General features: G+C 40.4%; 1 protein-coding gene across 1 annotated transcript in view; it reads left to right on the top strand.

Annotated features, from left to right (window-relative positions):
• The first annotated feature begins 17,716 nt into the window (after window positions 1–17,716).
• plekhh3 (pleckstrin homology, MyTH4 and FERM domain containing H3) overlaps window positions 17,717–21,694 on the top strand; it is a 47,523-nt gene continuing 43,545 nt past the window's right edge. Inside the window, exon 1 of the mRNA XM_072442980.1 lies at window positions 17,717–17,955. Coding sequence (XP_072299081.1) covers window positions 17,821–17,955 — 135 coding nt within the window. The 5' untranslated portion in view covers window positions 17,717–17,820. The remainder of the gene's footprint in view (window positions 17,956–21,694) is intronic.

Genomic DNA, 21,694 nt, shown 5'->3' on the forward strand with positions numbered 1-21,694 from the left:
CAGCAAGTTTCAGACTAGTTTCAGTGAGACTGGGCTTTATCTTTTCACAGGGAATATGAATCACATTTCTCAGATTGGGCCTGACTCGCATTTTGTTTTTCCATCTCTGTGATGATGTGACTACAGAAATAGCACTAGGGGGGGCTCTTTTTACATAGGGCCCCGGGTTTGTTTGATTTTTAATGTGACAATAAGTCCCGGCAACGCTGAGACCCAGTGCATCCTAGCTATGGGAGATACCAGGTGAAAGGCGAGGTTGGATGGGTGGTGGGGCTTTTGTAGCCAAGGAGAGTTTGGGACCAGGTGAGAGGCGAGGGGGGATGGGTGGTGGGGCTTTTGTTGGTGTAGTCGGCTTGTGCAGGGAAGACATAGCCCTTGCTATATTGGGCGTGAGTGGAGCCATCTTAATGCCTGATTTGATCAGACTTTCAAAATGGCTGGGAAGGCCCATGGGTGAGAGTGGAGATGAGAAGGAGAATGATGAATCTTTAATGGGAGTAGATGTTGCAGGGGGAACCCAGGGCTGGTATGAAGGCAGGGGCGATGACAGGGATGTTGTTGGGCTTGTCACAGATGGGTCCAAGGCCTTTGAAGATTGTTCCTTTGCTGGAGGCGGTGGAGGTGAATGCGGAGCAGCTGGAGCTGAATCCTTTGCTGGTGGTGGTGGAGCAGCTGCTGATGAATCCTTTGGTGGAGGCTGAGGTTGTGGTGCTTTTGATGTTGAAACATTGGCTCGGTCTCTGGCTGATGGAGCAGGAATTCTTCTCTCATTCCTCTCTTCTCTAACTATCTGCTCAGGACCCTGTCCAGGCCCCGTCCAATGCCTCAGAGCGTGGAGCAGGTTCTCTGTCAGCACCCTCACTCCACCTCTGCATAGGTGGGGGCCATTTCTCTTAAACAGGTCCTCTCGTTTCCAGAATAGATAGAAGTTCTCAATGTAGTGTAGTCCTCTCGGGGAACACTCTTTGGACAGCCATGTGTTCAGCTGAAGAAGCCGGCTAAACTTGTTTATCCTCCTGTCGATGTTTGGAAGAGGTCCACTTATGAATGTAAATAAGAGAGTTTACTTTACCATTATTATTAGTATTATTTGTCTTATGTCTTATTTTTCCTCCATTCCCTAATAAGATATGAGAGGTCCTGTCTACAGGAGTTGTGTTAATAAGAGTCTTTGTTTTTGTTTATAAGAGTTCTTCTATTAAGAGTGTTTAAAAAAAAAAAAACTTCTTATAAGTTATATGTCCTTTCCCTCTGTATCTACTGCGTTGTAACACCAAAATTTCCCCACGTGTGGACAATAAAGGATTATCTTATCTTATCTTAAATGCAAGATCGATACGTTTAATGGCAACATTCATCCCAGGTAAAGTATCAAAATGAAGACAAAGCAGGAAGCGGGCCACCCACCTGAAAAGTGACATACTGTACCTTTAATTATTGCTTTGTTGCCACATTCAGGCCGGGAGGTCGTATGGTACTGGATCTGTTAGATTAGGACATTTATGTCCTAATCGTAAACGGTCCCCTATTAAAACAAATGCATGATAAATAAATAATAAATGCACACACTGACAAGTCCACAAAGCCCACTGCGTCGACACCTGCATTACATTAAACAGCAATAACAGCTGTGGCCTCCTGACGGTGCGTTCTGCCAAGACACTTTTGTTCCCTGTGTTTGCTGCTAACAACAGCTCACAAACACTCGTATAGAGGAGCCATGGAAACACACCACCGGCCCATAATGCAACAGTTGGGTGGCTGTTATTTAGTCTGCCTCCAGTTTGTTTACCCGCGGTCTTTTATCTTTTGTCGCTGCGCCTTCGCCTTTGTTTAGTGTAATCTGCTGACTGTAGCAAATGACAGTTGCAGCTTGGAGGACGATGAGTGACAATGAAAAGGCCCAAGTCAGAGCGATAAAGTGTGTGTGGCTCATTCAGATGTTAAAAGAAAGAGGTGAAAGAAAATACAGGGGATGCAAACAGCTGCCCTCAAAGTATGACACTAAAATATTTAAAGTATTTGTTTAAATAGAATGTACACTTCAAAGTACTGTTTTGACAGCATTAGAACCATTACTAATACTGTGATACTTTTACCAGAAAAACTGCTGCTGATACTTTGACCCTCTGACTACTGTTACTGCTCCTTCTACTGCCGTTACTACTATTATTATAATACTGGGACTATTACCAAATAGTGCTGCCAGTGGTCAGCAAATTATGCAAGAGTGAAAAAATATTGGGGGAAACTCCAACCAAAGTACTGAGCACTTTGGATGTAAAATGTATTTATGAGTTAATGTAATCTGACAGACAAACTTTAAATATTGCACAGATTCTGCTATTTCCAAAGAATAAACACAAAAATGACCAAAACAAAAGTGTTATGTTTCTCACACACAAAAGCTTTTGTCACTATAGAATTACTCATAGTGGGAAGAGTAACCAACACTTTTACTCATATAAGAGTACTTCAAAGAAAATATTGCTTAAGTAGAAGTAAAAGTGGGGTGTGTGAAAACTCCACAGAAAAGTACAATTCCTTAAAAAGGTCACTCAAATAAGGTGTAACTGAGTATATGCACCATAGTGTGTTTGCGATAGTCATTTTCGACACAAAATAAAAATGCTACTCCGATAAATTACAAAAAACGTTTTTAACGATACTTGTTGAAATGAGTATCCAGTTTCGATACTTGCTTTTGTACCAATTAGTATGTGATTTTTTTATACTTTTGACAAACAACATAAATGACATCGTTCTCCCACCTTTAATTGGCCTCAAACAAGTTTACCCAGTGACACAATTTTAAAACAGTGCATTTCATTCCTTAAATGAGGAAAAATACTTTAGATTTGAACTGTTCCTAAAGGGGACACATACGTTTTGTCTGCTCGGCTACAGAACAGCCTGTCCTCTCCACTCACAGAGGCGGGGATGAGGGATGAGGGGTGAGGGGTGAGGGGTGAGGGGGGTGAGGGGGGTGAGGTGGTAGCTGTGTGGGACAGGGTTCGGGGCAATCCAAGTACATCCAGCTCGGTGTAACTGGGGTAATGGCTCTGAGACGTGGTTTGATGGAGTTGGGAGACAGACCTTGTGTTGAAATGATGCATGATGATGGGCGAATAATGACTGCTGCTCTAAGCCAGGCCTGGGGGGTTGAGGTTTGCACTGTGTGAGCTCAAGTGTGTGTTTTTACAGTAGGGGGAGGGGAAGGAAATCAAATACAGCTTCAGTTATGGTAAGGGCTTCAGTCTTGTGCTCAGGGGTGACTAATATTTGGAAATTACTGGTAAGAGAAGTTTGCTAATGCCATACTTTTAATTGTTCTTGAGTAATATCCTTAATTTGTATGCAGTGCAGGAAGCAGTACTCAAAACAGACCCAGAAAACGTACTCAAGTCAAAGTGTCACATGGAAAAATCTACTTTAGTCAAATTATTGAAGACAAATATTAAAGTATTTCTCGCAGATTTTTGGTGATTTTGATAAATATTTTTAGTCAATCACTTCGATGTTTCTAGACTTTTTAAATGTATATTTTTGTTTGAAATTCCGTGTCAACATGTATGTGCAAAAATATAATCTCTCTTTAGACTTTTCAGTCCAGTTTAAGAATGTAGTGGAGTAGACAGTACAGATACTTTCTTTATAATGTAGAGAAGTAAAAGTAAATAGCATCCACTGTAAAAAATGTTACTTAAGTAAAGTCCTTACTTTCCACCGCTGTTTAGAGTAACTGTACATGCTAAAGCCAAAATTTGAGTTTAAAAAACAAAGAGTAAAAAGTATTTGGAGACACTACATTTCAGAAAGAGTAATTTCGTAAACAAGAACATTTTCCAAAGTCCTGTGCAACACAAACACTTGCTAATAATATTTTTTGTCCTATTTTTTCTGGAATGTTCTCTGGATTTCCTGGAATACATGTTTTATCTGTCAAAAATTAGCTCTAAATCGTAAATCAAATGTTGATGCGTTGAAACGGTTTTACTTTAGTTTATTTAGACACTTTAACGTTAGACTGAGCAGTTACACTTTCTTCATGGCTACGCCTCTGCTTGTCTCTCGAGATGTTTTGGGCCACAGTTCCTAGAGTCAGCGCATGGATTAAGCCCAAATAGAAACAGGAGAAGTAGCATGCAGACACGGATATGCACACAGTTTATGTAGCCTTCTAACGCAAACATAATATTACTCTCTGCCATTTAGTGCCACAAAGTTCCTGGAAAAAATATATAGACAATGGTGAATTATTGGACTGCAGCATGACCACAGGATTTTTGTAAAGCCAAAGTATTGAAACTGAAGCATACAGAGATGGTTATTTAAACGTAATGGGGAAGAAAAGATTGTTTCATGCCCAAAACATCGTGGAAGAATCATGTGAGATGTTGCATGTAATTTATTTCTCACCAATGTTATTATGACCTCAGATTACTCGTATTGATACCATTACATGAGGGGAAACAAGGCAGTGTGTCAATGGAGTGATGGCACGCTGGGTAACTGCTTTACAACCAGAAGGTCCAGGTTCAAGTCCCGAAGTGGGTCCCCCTTTCAAACTACATCATCCTAAATAAGGTTATACTCCAGCCTAAAGGTCCCTCACGTTTTGTGTGAGGGTTTGCCAGCTGCTTGACCAGTTCAATGTTTTCACTGTGCCACAGATGTTCCACAGTATGGCATTAAACTGATATTTCTTACTTATTTGTGGTGCTTTCTATTCCTTGACCTGTAATTTGGCCTGATGGTGTGCTTGTTTGCTTTGTTTAATTCCCATTGAGGAACATTCTAGGTTAGGGGATACCAACCTTGAGTAATCCCTAAGCCAGGCATGTCCAAACTAGGGCCCGGAGGCCAAATGCGGCCCTCAGACCAATTTCTGTTGGCCCTCCAGCTTCCTGCTATGTTGGGCCAAACAACAAAAAGTAGTACTTTTTATTGTGAAATTGGGAAAATTCAGGCATATGGATGTTACACCAACCTAACATTAATGTTCCAAGTCTAATTAAAGGTGTGGAGGCTCATCGCAATTACGTCAAATGCAAAATTTCAAATGATTCACTTTGTCATTCAACAAATTCGACATGGTCAAGTTGTTTGTGGCCCTCTGCTCCGTTTAAGTGTCAAAATGTGGCCCTTGGTGAAAAAAGTTTGGACGTCCCTGCCCTAAGCTTTGTCTCACACTCCAAGAAGCCCTTAACTTAGTCTTCGAGCTAATAAATGGGTTTACTAGTGGTGTAGTGTCAATTTGTACAATTATTTGATTTTGTTTTAATGCAAAATGTAATTTAATTTCAAAATTTCATCTTCTTTTAAACCCTGAAACCATTCCCCTACCCCCAGTTCCAAGTTCCCAACCAGGTGTGCGGGGATCACTGTTCTAGGTAATCAATGACATCTCCATGGAGACAAGCAGGTGGCAGCCTCTCCACTTGAAAAGTTACAGGAAATAGACCTTTTTTTAAAGCTATAGCCTAATGTTTGGAGAGCTGGAATGTTTCACATTATGGCATTCTCTATCTTGCTGTGCTTTTGGAGATGTTATTTTGCTCAAATTAATTTTATACAGCAAAATGTAAACTGAAAGTAGTTTTCCTGTTGTTGCTCCGACTGTGTTGAGTGTAGCTAGCTTGTTTGCTAGCGGCAGATAGCAAGTCAGGATACTTCGCATTAATAATAGTTAATGTCCTCAACAAATGGACTCAGAAACATCTTATTTGAAGACAGAAAGTTAATTAGTGCAACTATGTTTGATTACAAAGTCTGCATCAGTGATAAATGAGCCTAGCGGCAGTTTATCTAGTTTTCCTCAACTGTTTAACTGTTACTTGTTTATCTTGAAGTTGCATACTTTTATACTTGTTATTAGACTGTAGCAGAAAACTTCATAGCCCACCATTGACTCATAAACTAATGGCAAACTCTCCACCAGAAAAGTCACATTGTGCACCTTTAAGCTACTGCATAGCATCTTAAATCACACTCAATTTACACAATGCCCTTATCCAGCAATGCTTATCCACTTCTCCTCTCAATGCTGCAAAACTGAGTGCAAAACTGAAGTGCAAAACTATAAACATTGGGAACAGGCACCATGGAGCTATGATTGCACGGAGCTCTGCAAATGTCTTTTACCGCCGTACCCATGCTCATTCGCCACACTATCTCCATTACGCCAGATGTATTCTTTCACATATTTGCTCAGACAGACACTAATCCAGCACAGGTTGTCATTCTGGCAGAGTTTTGTAGCGAGCATACTTTCACACAGTCAGCACACTAAAAATAGCTGAAGGACTCTGGGTGCCTCCCGGGACCAGGGCCGTCTCTGTCAATAATACCCAACCTGGACAGTAACCGTTTAATCACGCCATAGATGAGGGGTAGATCTGGTTCCATTGTGTTGCTGCTGTTCCAGGAACTTCTTTGGTTCCTCTCATGAATCAACTAAACACCTTTAGCTGATATCGTGAGCTTCCAGACTCAAGCTGCGTTAAAGCAAATCTACAGTTTACACAGAGGTCAGATGTCTGCAAAATGGAGCTTTCGACACACATGTTGTCTGAGGATCCTTCTACATGTCGATTACAGATTTGAATTGGTGAATGCAGAAAAGTGAAAGAGTGGATGGTTCCGCGAGGTGGTTTTAGTTCCCAAAAGAGGTAGAAAAGAACTTAAAAATGTATTTAGATAATTTTACTACTGCAATATGAAGTGATTTGCATATGATGATTTTGCTTTAGATGCCCTAATAATGTCATTTCAATGCACCATTTTCGTCTTCGCACTGTATCTCTGTATTTTGTACTTTTACCTTTTGTATTTTTTTGTTGCCACTTATTCTTTGTTGGTTAATATATTGTAAAGTGTGAGCTAATGTGTCCAAGAAATTTTCCTTGTTGTCCAAAAGGTTTGTCTCTGTCTAAGTTCTATTATTAAATATAGGTTAATTTTTTTCTTAATATATTAACAAACACAAAACAAGGAACACAACCAGAGCACAAGACCAAAAAAATAACAAGTAATACATTATCATAATAATCATGAATAAAAACGGCACAACGTGACAACAGAAACAAAATGACAACACAACATGTCCTGCATACAAGTCCCCGTCTGTCCAAAGTCTATCAAATATGTCCATTTTCAAATTCAGTATGAATGTCATTTTTTTCCATTTGTCTAATGTTCCAATACAATACAGTCCCTGATCGTTGGTGAGGTTTGGGTCATCCATTTCTTTGTGACGGCCTTGTTTTCTTCTGCCAACAGTGCGTTCCAAAGGTATCCATTTATTGTGTCCATGGCAGGAGTTTTGAAGCCCAAGTCTCTTGTTCTGAAATTGAGTGGGGAAGCAATGTCAAAACAGATTGCAGTGCGTTGTTATTTCCAGTCCAATATTTTTGAGCGACAGGACAGTCCCAGAACACGTGATAATGGTTTGCTTCCTGGCTACCACACTTTCTCCAGCAGTTAGCATTTCCTCATGAATGATGGATACTGGACATTTTTACACAATTTAGAACAAAAACAGAACAAACCAACAAAAAACAATGAGGGATAACATTTAGGAAAATAAGATAAACCCACAATCCCAGAGTAATTTCTTATAATTTATCCATTATTGAAACCATCAAAACAACACAAAAAAGATCCTCCATGTATTTGTACCATATCCTACCATGGCGAGATAGTGCTAATCTGTTCATTTTCCCAAAACAATTTACAGTCTCCTTGCTGACTTTGCGATACAGTTGCAGTCGTTTTGTCTCCGTGCAAGTCATTTCTGCTTGACTTGAACCCCCTTGAACATTATCAGTCTCCCTCGCTCTCACTCCCCCCTGTTATTTCAGCTGATTTTTACATTTAAAGATCGACAATTGCACTTTATCGAGGATCGCACAACGTACCCATAGCCGTGCGCGGAGACCGGAGATTGCCGTCTACAACCGAGTCATATCAGTTGTACCTGAGATGTATTCATGGAAGTACTATTGAAAATGTGTGTCCTTTTTCCAACCATGTTAAACACAAGACCGCTTCCTCATATAGATTTTCCACATGTCGCGGAGGATCCATGTCTCCACTGTTGGCCCGAACAGACTGGCTGTATTTTTGGTTGAGGTCTATCATCGTGAAGTCTGATGGGGACGTGAACCTTGTTTTGATACGAAGGCTAAATCAAGGCTGAACCGAAAAGCAGAAGTCGTTAGGAAATCCTGCAACTTCACATGTAAAATGACTCAAATGAAAGATCGGCCTACTTGCTACATGCAGACAGTAACAGGAACAACTGGTATGTTTTAAACTTCTCTAGTGCAACTGTTAATTAGGCTGCTGCCGAAACTAAACCAGGATGAACAGGAAGGTGAAGGTGAGTTTTGTCGAGACATGTCCAACTAAATCAAACACAGGACCCAGCGAAGACAAAGATCGATATTACACACTTAAATCCTAGTCGTGAAGACATTTGCGCACAGTTGGGTTGAGGAGTAATGGAAAAACTAGCAGGACACACTAATCTCCCCTGACAAGTTTCGGAGTTTCAATTCTTGGCTTTTGGGCGTCTCAGTGAGGAGTTCTTGTTCCTCATTCAACCCAAAACCTGCACATTTGGCAAATCCTTCTGCTGCTCTTGGCCCGGATCCTGACTCCCAGAGTGTGTTATGTATTAGGGGTTGAGCATTTGGCATGAATGTAAGACTATATAACCAGGAATTTTTAAGAATTCTGGATCATTGCGAGATAGAGGCAAAGATACTTAACTGAGCCACCAGGGGTCAGTAAAAGAACAAACATATCGAGAGGTGCAGATATATTTAAAAATGTATATTGCATTTGGTTTGGAGATATTCAACATGAGAATCTGGAGTATATTGTACATAATAAAAACTGTAAAAAATTACCCATAAAAACGAGGGTGTACATTTAGTTTTCTGTTTGTGTGATACTTGATAGGCCTGTCACAATAATCACCACATCGGTGAACCTTTCAATGGATGGAACCATATTCTTTATCGTGATTACTTTTTGTTTAGGGAACTTTGTGGGGATTTTTCTACAGTATACGATCACATTTGAGCTGCAGATGGTCGAAAAAGTTACCTCTGTAAGTTAGTTACTACGACTGAAGAGTTTAATTCATTTATTTATTGTACGTTAATTAATGTTTTACACAGCATTGGGAAGTATGACTGAATACGTGTCCCAAAAATGTGCATTCAGAGTACTTATTTTGAGTAAATATATGCCAGAAAAGTTCTTGTAGTAAGGGGGCGTGCGATTTTTCCTTCTCTAATTAGTAATAATGGTTCCCTTATCTTATAAATAAATGCAGAACAAACTGTGAATCAAAAACAAATAGCAGTTTTATGTCGTGTATTTCATACTATAATATAATGCAACTCAACATGAAAGTATTCAAAATATTCAGAATACAGTACTACAGTGTTGATTGAACCATGTAATGAATGCATTACAAAATACATTTTATAGCAGGTATTCCATATTCTATAACTAAGTATATGATTTTCCAAGTATTCTTCCCATCACTGGTTGTACCAGACATGAAGCAGTTTCAATATTATCTGTGGCTAAATATCACACTCAATACTTGAATCTGAACCAAGACATTTTTCTTCTGAATGGTGTTATAGAGTAATCATTCTTTGTCAATATCACCCACACCCCTAAACCTATGTTAAAGTGCTGTCTTAATTCAATAGAGATGCGTCTGTATGTGTGATAGAGCCTAGAGCACAGGGGGTTACTGTATCGGAGCAGGAAAGGGAGTTAACTGGGGCGAAAGGGTCAGGAGTTGACTCTGGGAATGTCCCCTTGGCCTCCCCCCTCCACTCGCCCTGCTCTCTGTCCTGTTCCGTTGGCCTGGTCCTGACACAAGGCTCTGTGCCATAGCGCTGAAGAACAGATGTGTCCAGAAGCAGCTCCCTTCCTGCAGTGTCACTAATACTGTGGTAATACTGTTCCTGGAGCGTGTCAGGACCAGACAGGAACACAGAGGGAACTGGACATGCTATTGATGCACAGCCAACCAACTCAGAGATCAACAAAATACCTCCGTCTCGAGTGTAAGCCAGAGAGCATCGTGGGACAATATTTTCAATGGGAGAAGTACAGTAAGCCTCAGATGTATCGATGACTAAATATATTAGTAGCTCACATGTATATTAGTGAATTTTTTATCCATATTTTATCACTATTTGCTATTAAGTGCTGGGCGGAGTCCTTTAAAATAATATTACTCAGGTAGAAGTACAAAGTAATGGTCCAAAAACTTATTCAAGTGAAAGTCAAAACAATTTTGTGAAAGTGCTTCAGTAGCATGGCCAAAGAAACTCTCAAACCTTTGTCCAGTTCACAGAATTTCATTAGTAAGTCTTAAGTAAGCCTGATTTATACTGTCATATTTAATGCAATTGGAAGGATAAAACATTAACAAAACAAAACAAAATCAGGCATTTTCAAAAGACAGCCAACAAATCTTATCTTAAGTGCAAGAAATAGGCATAAAATATGTTAAAATAGTTTCATATTGACAACCATTGTAAACTGACACTGTAGAAATGAACTGTTACACTATAAAATAAATTACTCAAGAAGGAAAAGTGTGTTGTCTGTAAAAGTAACAGAAATAATTCCAGTAAAAATATATTGTGAAGAAATCCAGATCTGATCATTAAATCTTTGCATATTCCTTTTGAGATTGGAAAGTTATTTCACATTTCACAAAATTAGATCTGTTGCCATGCCAACACTTCAAAACCAAATATCTGGTGAAAAGTGTAAACAGAAAGCTGAAACCCATGAAGAAGTTTATTCTGACAGTTTTTCTTCTTTATTAAAATAATGATAAAAGTGTAGAAGTGTTCTTTCTTGCAGCCCTGAACAGATTTAGGAATAAAAACAATTTTGCTGGTCAGTCATGCTTTATGGACCATTCTGAAACCGTTCAAATCTGCCAAACCATTTGCTAACAACATGTTACATTGTGGCGAGGTTTGGCAAAAGAAAGGTTGTATTTTGTTTACATTCCACCACTTCCATTTTTCTTGAGAACAACATGTCACGCTCTCTGTCACAAATGATCCACGCGCACAGCTGGATGTTTCGCAGTGGGGACTCGGGGTCAAGTGCTGCAGCGGTTACAAGGGCACCGCAGCAGCCCTATCCCGTTACAGGCACCAACAGCCGTCAAACAACGCCGCTCTGTTTGCCTAACGCCAAAATACTCATGCTCAGTGGGTAAGAGCAATGATAGGGTTGGGGCACACGGGTTAGGTCAGCGGTGGACACAGCAGGGAGGAAATCTTGTCTGGGGGTCAGGGCCGTTCCTAAATCCTAACCTGGGGTCAGATCAACTTTGACCTTGAACTGCTTTGAGGAGAAGCTGGTGTGGAGAGCCAAATAACAGAGATGGGGGAAATTCTCCAATTTTACACGCAATGTTTGACAAAAATGTACATGCTTAATCTGAAATTCATTGGCCAAATCACGTCTTTGCGAGCTCTATTGTCTATGTAGGCAATTGGTTGTCTGCTTTTGATCAATCAATGTTGACTAATTTTATTGATCCACAAGGAAGCAGTGGGGGATCTCCAGGATCGGACTCTTTTCCAGACCAGAGACAATATTCTGATTAAAAATGTCTGGCTGAAGGATTGTCCCACTGTGCATGTTTCAGAATTTGGCGGCAACAGGAATGTGCATGTAAAACCCAGGATAACTATTGATACTGAGACCTCCACGGTTGCTCAGAAATATTGGATTGAGATCAACAATCGTCCGACTGAGAAAAATAAACTTTGTCATATTTTAATCATCTTTATTGTCATCGGGACTATACAGACATTAAAACACATACGAAAAATACATTTTTATAACAAAGACAGTGGCATTACTAAATAAAAAGTTAAAACAGAATAAACAATGTCTGATGTCCATCAAAAATACACTTTATTTGTAAATATTTATCTATAAGCCTCTTATTGGAAGTCTACTCAACAAATCAAAAACAATATTGGCTATAGTCATCTTCTAAAAGAATTGATAGTTGCAGTTGTTTATATTTCCCCAGCCAACATTGTATGTGGACCTCAGATGGGTTTTGTCTGAGCAGGGTGGGATTCACATGGGCATGCATTGTGAGTGGGTAAACCCAAGCGGATCCCACTATTGGCTGACCCAATTGGGCTTGTAAGCATGGGCCTCACATGGGATATAAGTGGGGTACGTGGGCATGGGATATAAGAGGGTAAATGTACAGTATGTGGGCCCCACTTGGGTTGGCCAAATTGACCCCCATGTGGGTAGTGCAGGATTGGCCCCATGTGAAAAGTAATTGAGGTATGTGGACATGGGTTACATTTGGGCAAATGTATGTGGGCCTCATTATGTTTGCCAACTTTGGCCCCACTATTTGTATTTTGCCTGGGTTTCCCAGATGGGGCCCACATAAACCCCAACTTAGATTTAATGTGGACCCCATATGGGCAAACCCATGTAGGGCCTACATGGAACCCACTTAGGGCCGTGGAAGCCCACGTAAGCCCATACAGAACCCACATGGGGCCCACTATGTAATGTTGGCGGGGAGAACCTCAACAATTACTACAATCATAAATATTTGTGCTTGCTCCAACTACTATAGCTGCATTCAAATTACTTAAGTTTGAAAAAGTACATACTAACTTTTTAGCATTTCCAAATATCATTTCCATGTCCACTTTATTTTTCAAGCAAAGCCTCAAAAGCAAACCCCATGCACATATCAAAGGGCTCAATAAATCATCGCCTAGAAAGCAGAAAAACACAACATTGCGCCAATACCAAATGTGAAGCATGCAAGTGGCTCTTCTGGCAGACAACTTGTCCTCTCTCTCCACAATAAGTCCGCTCCCCAGCATCAGACTCTGGTTAGGATGCGGGCGGTGGTGAAACTCGATACTGGCAGCACACAACTCAAAAAGGAAAACAGAACGGATTGAAGAAACAAAAAGAAGAAAATGCAATTTATCTTTGTCAATATGTGTCCACTGAGGTTGAAGCTCACAAGCCAGTTAGTAGGGTCACGCAAACATGAGCAGCACCGGGCGGGAAGTTGGACGGCCCGGGAGAAACACGGAGGGAAATGAAGTTTGCATCAATGCCAGAGTGCAACACAACACTGACCTTAGCACCAGGGACTCTTCAATGAACTACTTTCAAACTTTATTTGGAAAACCTTATACTTTATACTGTTTTTCATATGGGAAAAGTCCAACTAAACAGCATTATCTAATTACTTCAGGATTGATACCTGCTCAAATGACTATCAGTATCAGTTAATATATGTGGGTCATTTGATTTATTTGATTTGATATGTTTTGGAGCAAAGAGTATGGGTTGACATTTTATTTTTTATGATTTTTGTGCATGTGTGAATTGGTATAGCTGCCTTGTTTACAATCATACACATCATGAGCAGGTTGATTTTATAGAAATAAATAAGATACATAATTTGAAGGTGGATAAAAAGACCATTCAGAAGTTACATGTTTACTTTCAGGGTCACATTGTTTGCAGTCTGTGCAACATTTATCAAAGAAAAAGTGGGTTTACTCAAAGTTTAGCCTGTGCTTATTCCCAGTTGAAGGGCCTGCACTCGATTTTGAACCATAAATTGAGAACATGCTTGTAAAAAACTGTTAGCGCCAAAGTCTCTTCTCCGACGCCGACGATTATTGAACCATGTCAGAAAAACAACTGTCTGGAAGAGTAACAAGCTGCTGTTTCCACTTCTCATTCAACACGAGCATCTCTGATTGGATAAAGTTGTCTGCAGTTTATTTCTTACTGTTCTTGTCAACCAAAGTGCTTTTATTTCATTTTTTTATAAGATTTTTGTAGGTTTTTATGAGACAGCTCGAGTGTGAAGTGGGGATGAGAGAGAAGGAAGGACATGCAGTAAACTGTTAGAGCCGGGATTCAAACTCACGATACTGTGGCTGGCTGTTCATGGAGCCTGGCATATGTGCTGTCACCTTAACCTCTGGACCACCGATTAGCACCCAAATCCTTTTTAAAATGTATCCATGGGTTTCTGGCAAGCAGTAGTAGATTTTTTTAGGCTTCTGCATCTTCAGAGGAAACAGTTTTAACAGATTTTGGGCAAATATTGTTCAAGAAAAAGTGAACATAAGAAGTATAAGTTCCATGCTATAAAATTGTTAAGGTGACCGGGCCGGACTGTTACCATTGAAACCCAGTTAGTTTCATGCTTTTTTGCCTTTTACAATATTCTTTATGAAGCATTTTTCTGAACATTCAGGTGCCTTAAAGATTTATTAGTCCAGCTTTAACTCCTGATGTGTGATTTTGTATGTATTAAGTCTACTTTCTACTCGCATTTGTTATTTGCCTGTTCTCTGCCTTGTTCCTTCTCTCTCTGTATCAGGTTTGGTGGTAGTGTGTCTCTGAATGTGCGTGTGTGTGTGCGACTCGGTGCCTGTGTGTTAATGGAGACTCATGTGTCATCTCCTGGAAAGACGGAACAGACCGGACAGGGGGAGGAAGACACTGGAAAGCCCTGAATAGCCTTGTCAAGAGCTGCAGTACATTGTAGATTTACAGCGAGAAAGCACTATTTTGGTGCCATGATGCTTTGGTAACAGTATATTTCAGATTTAGAAGGAAATGTATAGATTTTTAGTATTTTGTGCTGAAAAGACATATGATAATTTACTACTATCCCATTTTCTGTTGCCTTTTCTATTGTTTCAGAAACTTTAGCTATTTTCTTATTCTGTTCTTTTCCTGGTTTAGACATGTATTATGTCATCAGTTAAAACTTACCAGATTTACTCCGTTTGCAACTTTCATCAAGACCTTGTTGAGTCCGGTTTTAGTCTGGTTTTAGTCTTCATTTTTTGACTGAATTGATTTATTAGTTTTTTAGTTTTAATTAACTAATTATTTTTGTTTTAGCCAACAACAAAAAAACATGCTGATTTAGTTGATTAAATTGTTCTAGTCAAACAATATATATATTATAGGCGATATATATATTTAATTTAAACTACTAGTGCTGTGCTGCATTATTGTCTATTGTCTTATGTAAAGACAAGTTCGTTGGACATTTAGTTTGGGGCTCTGGGATTGGAAAGTGAAATAATTCCATTCATTCAGTTTTTTTTAGTATCTATTAGTCAACTAAAATATTTGTATTTTTAGTCGAAAGATATATCAAGGTTAGGACATAGTTTTAGTCATCATGCTTTCTATTAATTTAGGTTTTATTTACTTTTATTACCTAAACTATGATGAACTATGGTTTTAGTCGACTAAATGAACACTGGTTAAGTCCTGGTTTAGAACTGGTATCATCTGGTCTTTCTGCCCGGTGTTGGAGGGATTTCTTTCCCTTCTTTTTTCCTGGCGTGGGTTGAGTGAGTGAGCTCTAAAAATAAAACATATGTTGGTTCAGGTCTGTGGGAGAAGGGGCCCCAGCTCATTGTTTTGGGATCTGGGGGAGGACAAGAAAAGCCTCTAGTGAGAGACAGAGTTAAAATGTTATACTTCGTAGATAAATAGCTATTCTTTACTAGGGGTGATTATAAGAGAGTAAGTTATGTAACAAGGCAAGGTCTAGTAGTAGGCAAATAGTCCCTTTCTGATTTTAAGTCTTTAAAACATACATTTTCTCTCTGTTTTCTAACACCTTTTGAAATGCTGTCATTAGTTTGAAAAAATAAATATATATATATGTTTATTGTTCTGTTTTGTCATTGGTGTGTTCAGCACTTTGGTCATCTTTGTTGTTGTTCTCTACAAATAAAGTTGGATTGGAATAGAGTAGAAGTATTAAGATTCTTTTGATGTGTAATAGCAAAAGCCAGTTGAGTGGAATAGAAGAAATATCACTCCTAACTGAAAGTATTAGCATTGTAGTAGTAGTAGTTGTTGTAGTAGTTGTCGTAGGGGGTCATTTACTTCCTTGAATAAACATCAATTCCATTACTTTTTGACAATAATATACAATCATTCATATTGTTTAACATTAAGATAGTCGTGGAAGACAATCTTTAGTCTTATTTAGACTATCTTTTTTTCTTATCCTACGGTGCTCGTTGGTGAGGAACTGGTTAACTCCAGCTGACTCTGGGAGAAGTGTGTGGGGGGATTTGGCCCAGAGCAGAGCAGGGGAAATGAAGGGATATTAAGACAGAAATCAGCCAGAGCGCCGAGGAGGCTGGCTGCATCACGTGTGTGGATTTAGCACCCGCACCTCCTCTCCTATGGGCCTACCTCCTACTGCCTCATCACTGTCCACTAGTCTGCAAAGTGGAGGAGGAAGAGGAGTGGGGGAGGAGAAGAGTGTGTGAGTAGGAGCGAGGAGACAGGCAAGTGAGATAAACCAATATATGCTGGTTATTAGCAGGGCCATATATCATGCCTGTTACAAAAGCACTCCTGACCCAAAGTACACAACATTGTGGAAAACCAGATACAAGATCTGTTCTAAAAGCTCCTCGCTGTAACTTTGAGTAGATTAAAGCCTTTTATTTCTTCATTTTAGTTGTCTTTATTGCACTGGAAAACGTAGAAAAGCATGGGCCCTTACTGTGAGCTGGCTTGCATCTCCACAAACCTGACTCTTACATGGCCTGGAGCAGCCTCGTCCTCCGTGTTTCTATGGAAATGCTGTTTCTTTGGCTGTATGTAATAGTCTTCAGTATGGCATAAAAAATGATCACTCGCTATGTTTTTATCTTCCTATTTCTCTGGAATCATGAGAGTGACGTTCTCCCCAAACCTGCGCACTAAAGTAAAAGTAGCAAATTAGAATACTAATGCTCTCACAAGTATCACTATTAATAGTAATACACACTGTACTACCAATTCTACTACTACTGCTACACTGAAACTACATTAATCACTTCCTTTACAATTCTGCTCTCTTGTGTTATTTGCACAAAGAGGTGGCGTTTTCCCCACAAATGCCAAACTCATTCAACAACCACGACCTGTCATTTGTGCAAGAAAAAGCAAGCCAGACCAACACACATTGAACTGATGAAACGTCAACTTTTGTGCAGCTGACAGAGTTCAAATATCTGTCATTGGATTACGGATATTGTGCGTGAAGATTTGTGAGAGAAAAGCATGTTCCAGGTCCAGACAGGGGGGGAAAGGCTGGAGGAAAGTCAGCCACAGCCCGCAGATATGGATGATTTAATTACTCACATCTCAAAGGGGCATGTGATGAGCTGTGGGCGGAGTTCCCCGGGGAGTGTCACTTCGCGGCCAATGGGAGCGCGTATGCTAATGACGCGGGGCGGGGCGTCGATCCCGTACACCGTCCGCGCGCGCCGTGTGTCCCCCCTCAGCCGCAGCACGCTTTGTTCAAACTCTCCCGGTCAGTCACAGCGTGAAGACAAGCGCTGGAGCTCACCCTTTCCACAACTCCAAATGACGCACGATCGAACGGCCCGGCGCGCGTAAAAAACCCGCCCGCGCGTAAGTTGACGCCGCGTCGGAACTCTTTTCTTTTATTGAACTTTTTGCCCGGTTCCCTTGGAGTACAACCAGCAGCTATGAGCAGCTAGACGCCCGCGTCCACGTCTCTGGCACTGGCTTGAACGTGCCTCTTTTTTATGGTCTCCGAACGGTTTGACGCGCGGTCCATGGAGAGGCAGACGCGCAGCTCCCGGAGTCACGCACCGCCACAGCCGAGGCAGCGCCACGAGTGTTGACCGCCGCCGCTACTTCCCAAACCTGGACAGCGCAACAAGGAACGCTCTTCACCTCATTTGAATGCCTATGCCAGGGGTGTGCTGGTTTCTGTGCTGCAGGCAGGGCTTCAGTTTGCTGCGAAGGGAATATGGGGAGAAAGAAGAGGAAGAGTCGATTGAATTGCGCAATAAAGACGACTTGACTCCCAATGGACGGGTAAATACTCTCTCCACCTGCGACATGCGACGACTGCTGCTCCTGCATGTGCAACAAACGCGCAATGTAGAGGCAGAAACAAAGCTTTAGACAAATCATCAAACTTGGAATGTGCTTTGGCCACTTTAAGCATTGGGTAGTTACAGTAAAATATGAAATAAGTTCAAATGAAAGTGATGCATACAGTCAGAGCTTAGACATCAAATAAACTGTATAAATATCAATATTAATATCCGATATGAACAGAACAACAGTGCAAAACTGTTAATACTAGTGTAAATAATATACAACTTACATGTGCACATGTTATTAGCATGTGGTACAGTACATGGTAGTGACGTATCAGTAGCCTACTTTGCACTTGCTCCCATTTCGAATAGCAGTGCCCATACACTGTGCTTAGTTGGCATTTTTTGATGGAACTCCAGAGTCAGCTTGAAGTGTGGTCAGTTTTTAATTGGTGTAAAATTGTATCCTGGTTGTTTTAAGTTTCACAATTAGGCAATTTAGTGGTTGGATTTTATTTTTTTATTTTTATTTTTTGCGTTATTTGATTCCCTTCAGTCTTTATCCAGCAATCTAACTCCTGATTCTAAAACTAAAATCAATTAAAAGACAAATATTGTGTTGTCAGTTTTGTACCGTAGAGCTATTGATTAAAAACCTTTTATTTTGGAACATGCTGGTCAAGTGCCATCAGTGTTTGCCTTCACATTTGTCCTCGCCAACACCACACCATGTTGTCAGTGCACCCTGTGTCCCGTATCTTTGTGGTTGAACGTTGGGGTTAGCGTGCACTTATTGGCTTGGGAAACATTGAGCAATCCCCAACCGATTCTGATGCAAGCTGTAAACCCAACGAGCTGTACTGATCTTGTGTGTTTGGCCTTCGCTTTTGGCTCACTTGTAAATAAAGACTGTGGCCTTGTCTCCTCTGTAATGTTAGTCATCTGATCAGGCACAGAGAGTTCACTATTGTCCACCCACTTGTGAGGGGGCTTTGTTGCTTTCCAGTGGCTCCTCTCTGTTTGACCCAACATACAACTGTTCACACATTAATACTTCAACATAAAAGTTGGCTGCCAATTCCACTATAGTTTAGGGCTGCCAAACCCCATGCAATATTTCATCATTACTGTCGTATTAGCTGGTGCAATATCCCTTATGTAGTTGTTGCAAGTATTGCGTGTTTCCTTTTGGCTGTACCTTCAAAAATTGCTGTATTGAATTACCACAAATATGTTCTTGACTTAAATGCATATAGATTTGGCATTGTTTTTTAGTCCAGATGCCCTAACAGACACGATATTTTCAATTTTGCAGGCTTTGGACTAGTGCACGGGCCACACTGGCTAAATTAACATGGCAAATATGAATTAAACATTGTGACGTTTTGTCGGTGTAATCCCTCATTCGTCCAGGCGTGTTCCATAGTAGAAAAAGCTTCAGTTGTAGTCATCTGGACTCAGTTTGAAAAAGTAGACGTTTCGACTCTCATCCAAGAGTCATTGTCAATAACAGAATTTAGGTCGAGAACTCCGATATTAATACTGTTCTGTGGTAAGACCCGCCCATTGGGAGGAGCCTTCCTGAAGTAGAAAGAGTTGTTTGTTTCAACAGAAACTCCCCCCTTGTATCTACCGAGCTAGCCTATTCAGAATCTTAATGGGCTGTTAAAACCTCTTTGTCTTTGTGAGACCCTGGCTCAACCACCCTGAGTACCTGATTAGCATCTGAATGTCCTGGTCCTTTACCTTTCCAGGGGTTCAGTAACCCATTATAGATAACAGGAAGATTAAACCTAAGCCCTCCATTTCTGTTTAAAGAAGGTCTTTCTTTTTTAACAAAAATAGCTTCCTTGACTCCTCTTTCAAACCATCTTTTCTCCCTGCTTAAAACCTTCACCTCACCGTCTTCAAACGAGTGATTAGAGGCTTCAAGATGGAGATGCACGGCACTCTGTGGACCTGAACTAGTATTTCTTCTGTGCTGATAAAGCCTCTTGTGTAGAGGCTGTTTCGTCTCACCTATGTAACGTTCTTTACAGCTTTCTTCACTGCATTGGATCGAATAAACTACATTGCTCTGTTTTTGAGTCGGCAATTTGTCCTTTGGGTGAACCAGTTTTTGTCTTAAAGTGTTGCCTGGTTTAAAATAAACAGGGACTTCGTGTTGTCTAAAAATTCTCTGCAGTTTTTCCGACAGGCCAGACACATAAGGGATAGAGACACCCTTCCTTCTCTGTTCAGTTTCCCTTTTGTCCCTTTTAGACGCTAAGGAGAATCGCTTGGCCTTTCTTGATTGTTCCACGATCAGAGGAGAGGACGGGAAACTCCAAATAGAAGTATATAGGAAACCTACACACACGGACCAGTATCTGCTCTTTGGTTCCAACCACCCACTACAGCACAAGCTGGGGGTGATCAGAACCTTACAACACAGAGCTCAAGGTGTGCCCACCAGCTCAGAGGGCAAGAAGAAAGAGGAAAAACATGTCCGTAATGCCCTCTCAGCCTGTGGTTACCCCGCTTGGGCTCTCAACAGAGTGAAGAGAACCAAGAAGCAGGACAAAAGGGAAACTGAACAGAGAAGGAAGGGTGTTTCTATCCCTTATGTGTCTGGCCTGTCCGAAAAACTGCAGAGAATTTTTAGACAACACAAAGTCCCTGTTTATTTTAAACCAGGAAACACTTTAAGACAAAAACTGGTTCACCCTAAGGACAAGTTGCCGACTCAAAAACACAGCAATGTAGTTTATTCGATCCAATGCAGTGAAGAAAGTTGTAAAGAACGGTACATAGGTGAGACGAAACAGCCTCTACACAAGAGGCTTTATCAGCACAGAAGAAATACTAGTTCAGGACCTCAGAGTGCCGTGCATCTCCATCTTGAAGCCTCTAATCACTCGTTTGAAGACGGTGAGGTGAAGGTTTTAAGCAGGGAGAAAAGATGGTTTGAAAGAGGAGTCAAGGAAGCTATTTTTGTTAAAAAAGAAAGACCTTCTTTAAACAGAAATGGAGGGCTAAGGTTTCATCTTCCTGTTATTTATAATGGGATTCTGAACCCCTGGAAAGGTAAAGGACATTCAGATGCTAATCAGGTACTCAGGGTGGTTGAGCCAGGGTCTCACAAAGACAAAGAGGATTCTAATAGCCCATTAAGATTCTGAATAGGCTAGCTCGGTAGATACAAGGGGGGAGTTTCTGTTGAAACAAACAACTCTTTCTACTTCAGGAAGGCTCCTCCCAATGGGCGGGTCTTACCACAGAACAGTATTAATATCGGAGTTCTCGACCTAAATTCTGTTATTGACAATGACTCTTGGATGAGAGTCGAAACGTCTACTTTTTCAAACTGAGTCCAGATGACTACAACTGAAGCTTTTTCTACTATTGTGACGTTTTGTGACAAATTAATAATTATGATTTAGTAATATGTTTAGATCTTGGATTTTTGGATTTATGTCTTGTTTTGCCTTCACAATCTTAAGTCTTTCCTCAGAAATTCTTTTATTGTCTATGTTTGTATTATGTCATTGCAGAATTCATTGTGAATGTAGTTGAAGTTACGCAAAATGTGATTATCAAGCACATTATTGTATTAAAAAATGCTTCAAAAAGAGTTGATTGAAATGAAAAAGCTATATTGTTAACTTTAAGGTGATATTTCTGCACTTTTGTGATTAGTTTCACAGACGTTTCACATTTGTCTGATAATGAAACCTCAAGATATTCATTTC

This window comes from Eucyclogobius newberryi, unplaced genomic scaffold (assembly GCF_026437365.1).
Source record: "Eucyclogobius newberryi isolate DKJ021-1_F unplaced genomic scaffold, fEucNew1.0.hap1 SCAF_13, whole genome shotgun sequence".
Classification (NCBI taxonomy): Eukaryota; Metazoa; Chordata; class Actinopteri; order Gobiiformes; family Gobiidae; genus Eucyclogobius; species Eucyclogobius newberryi.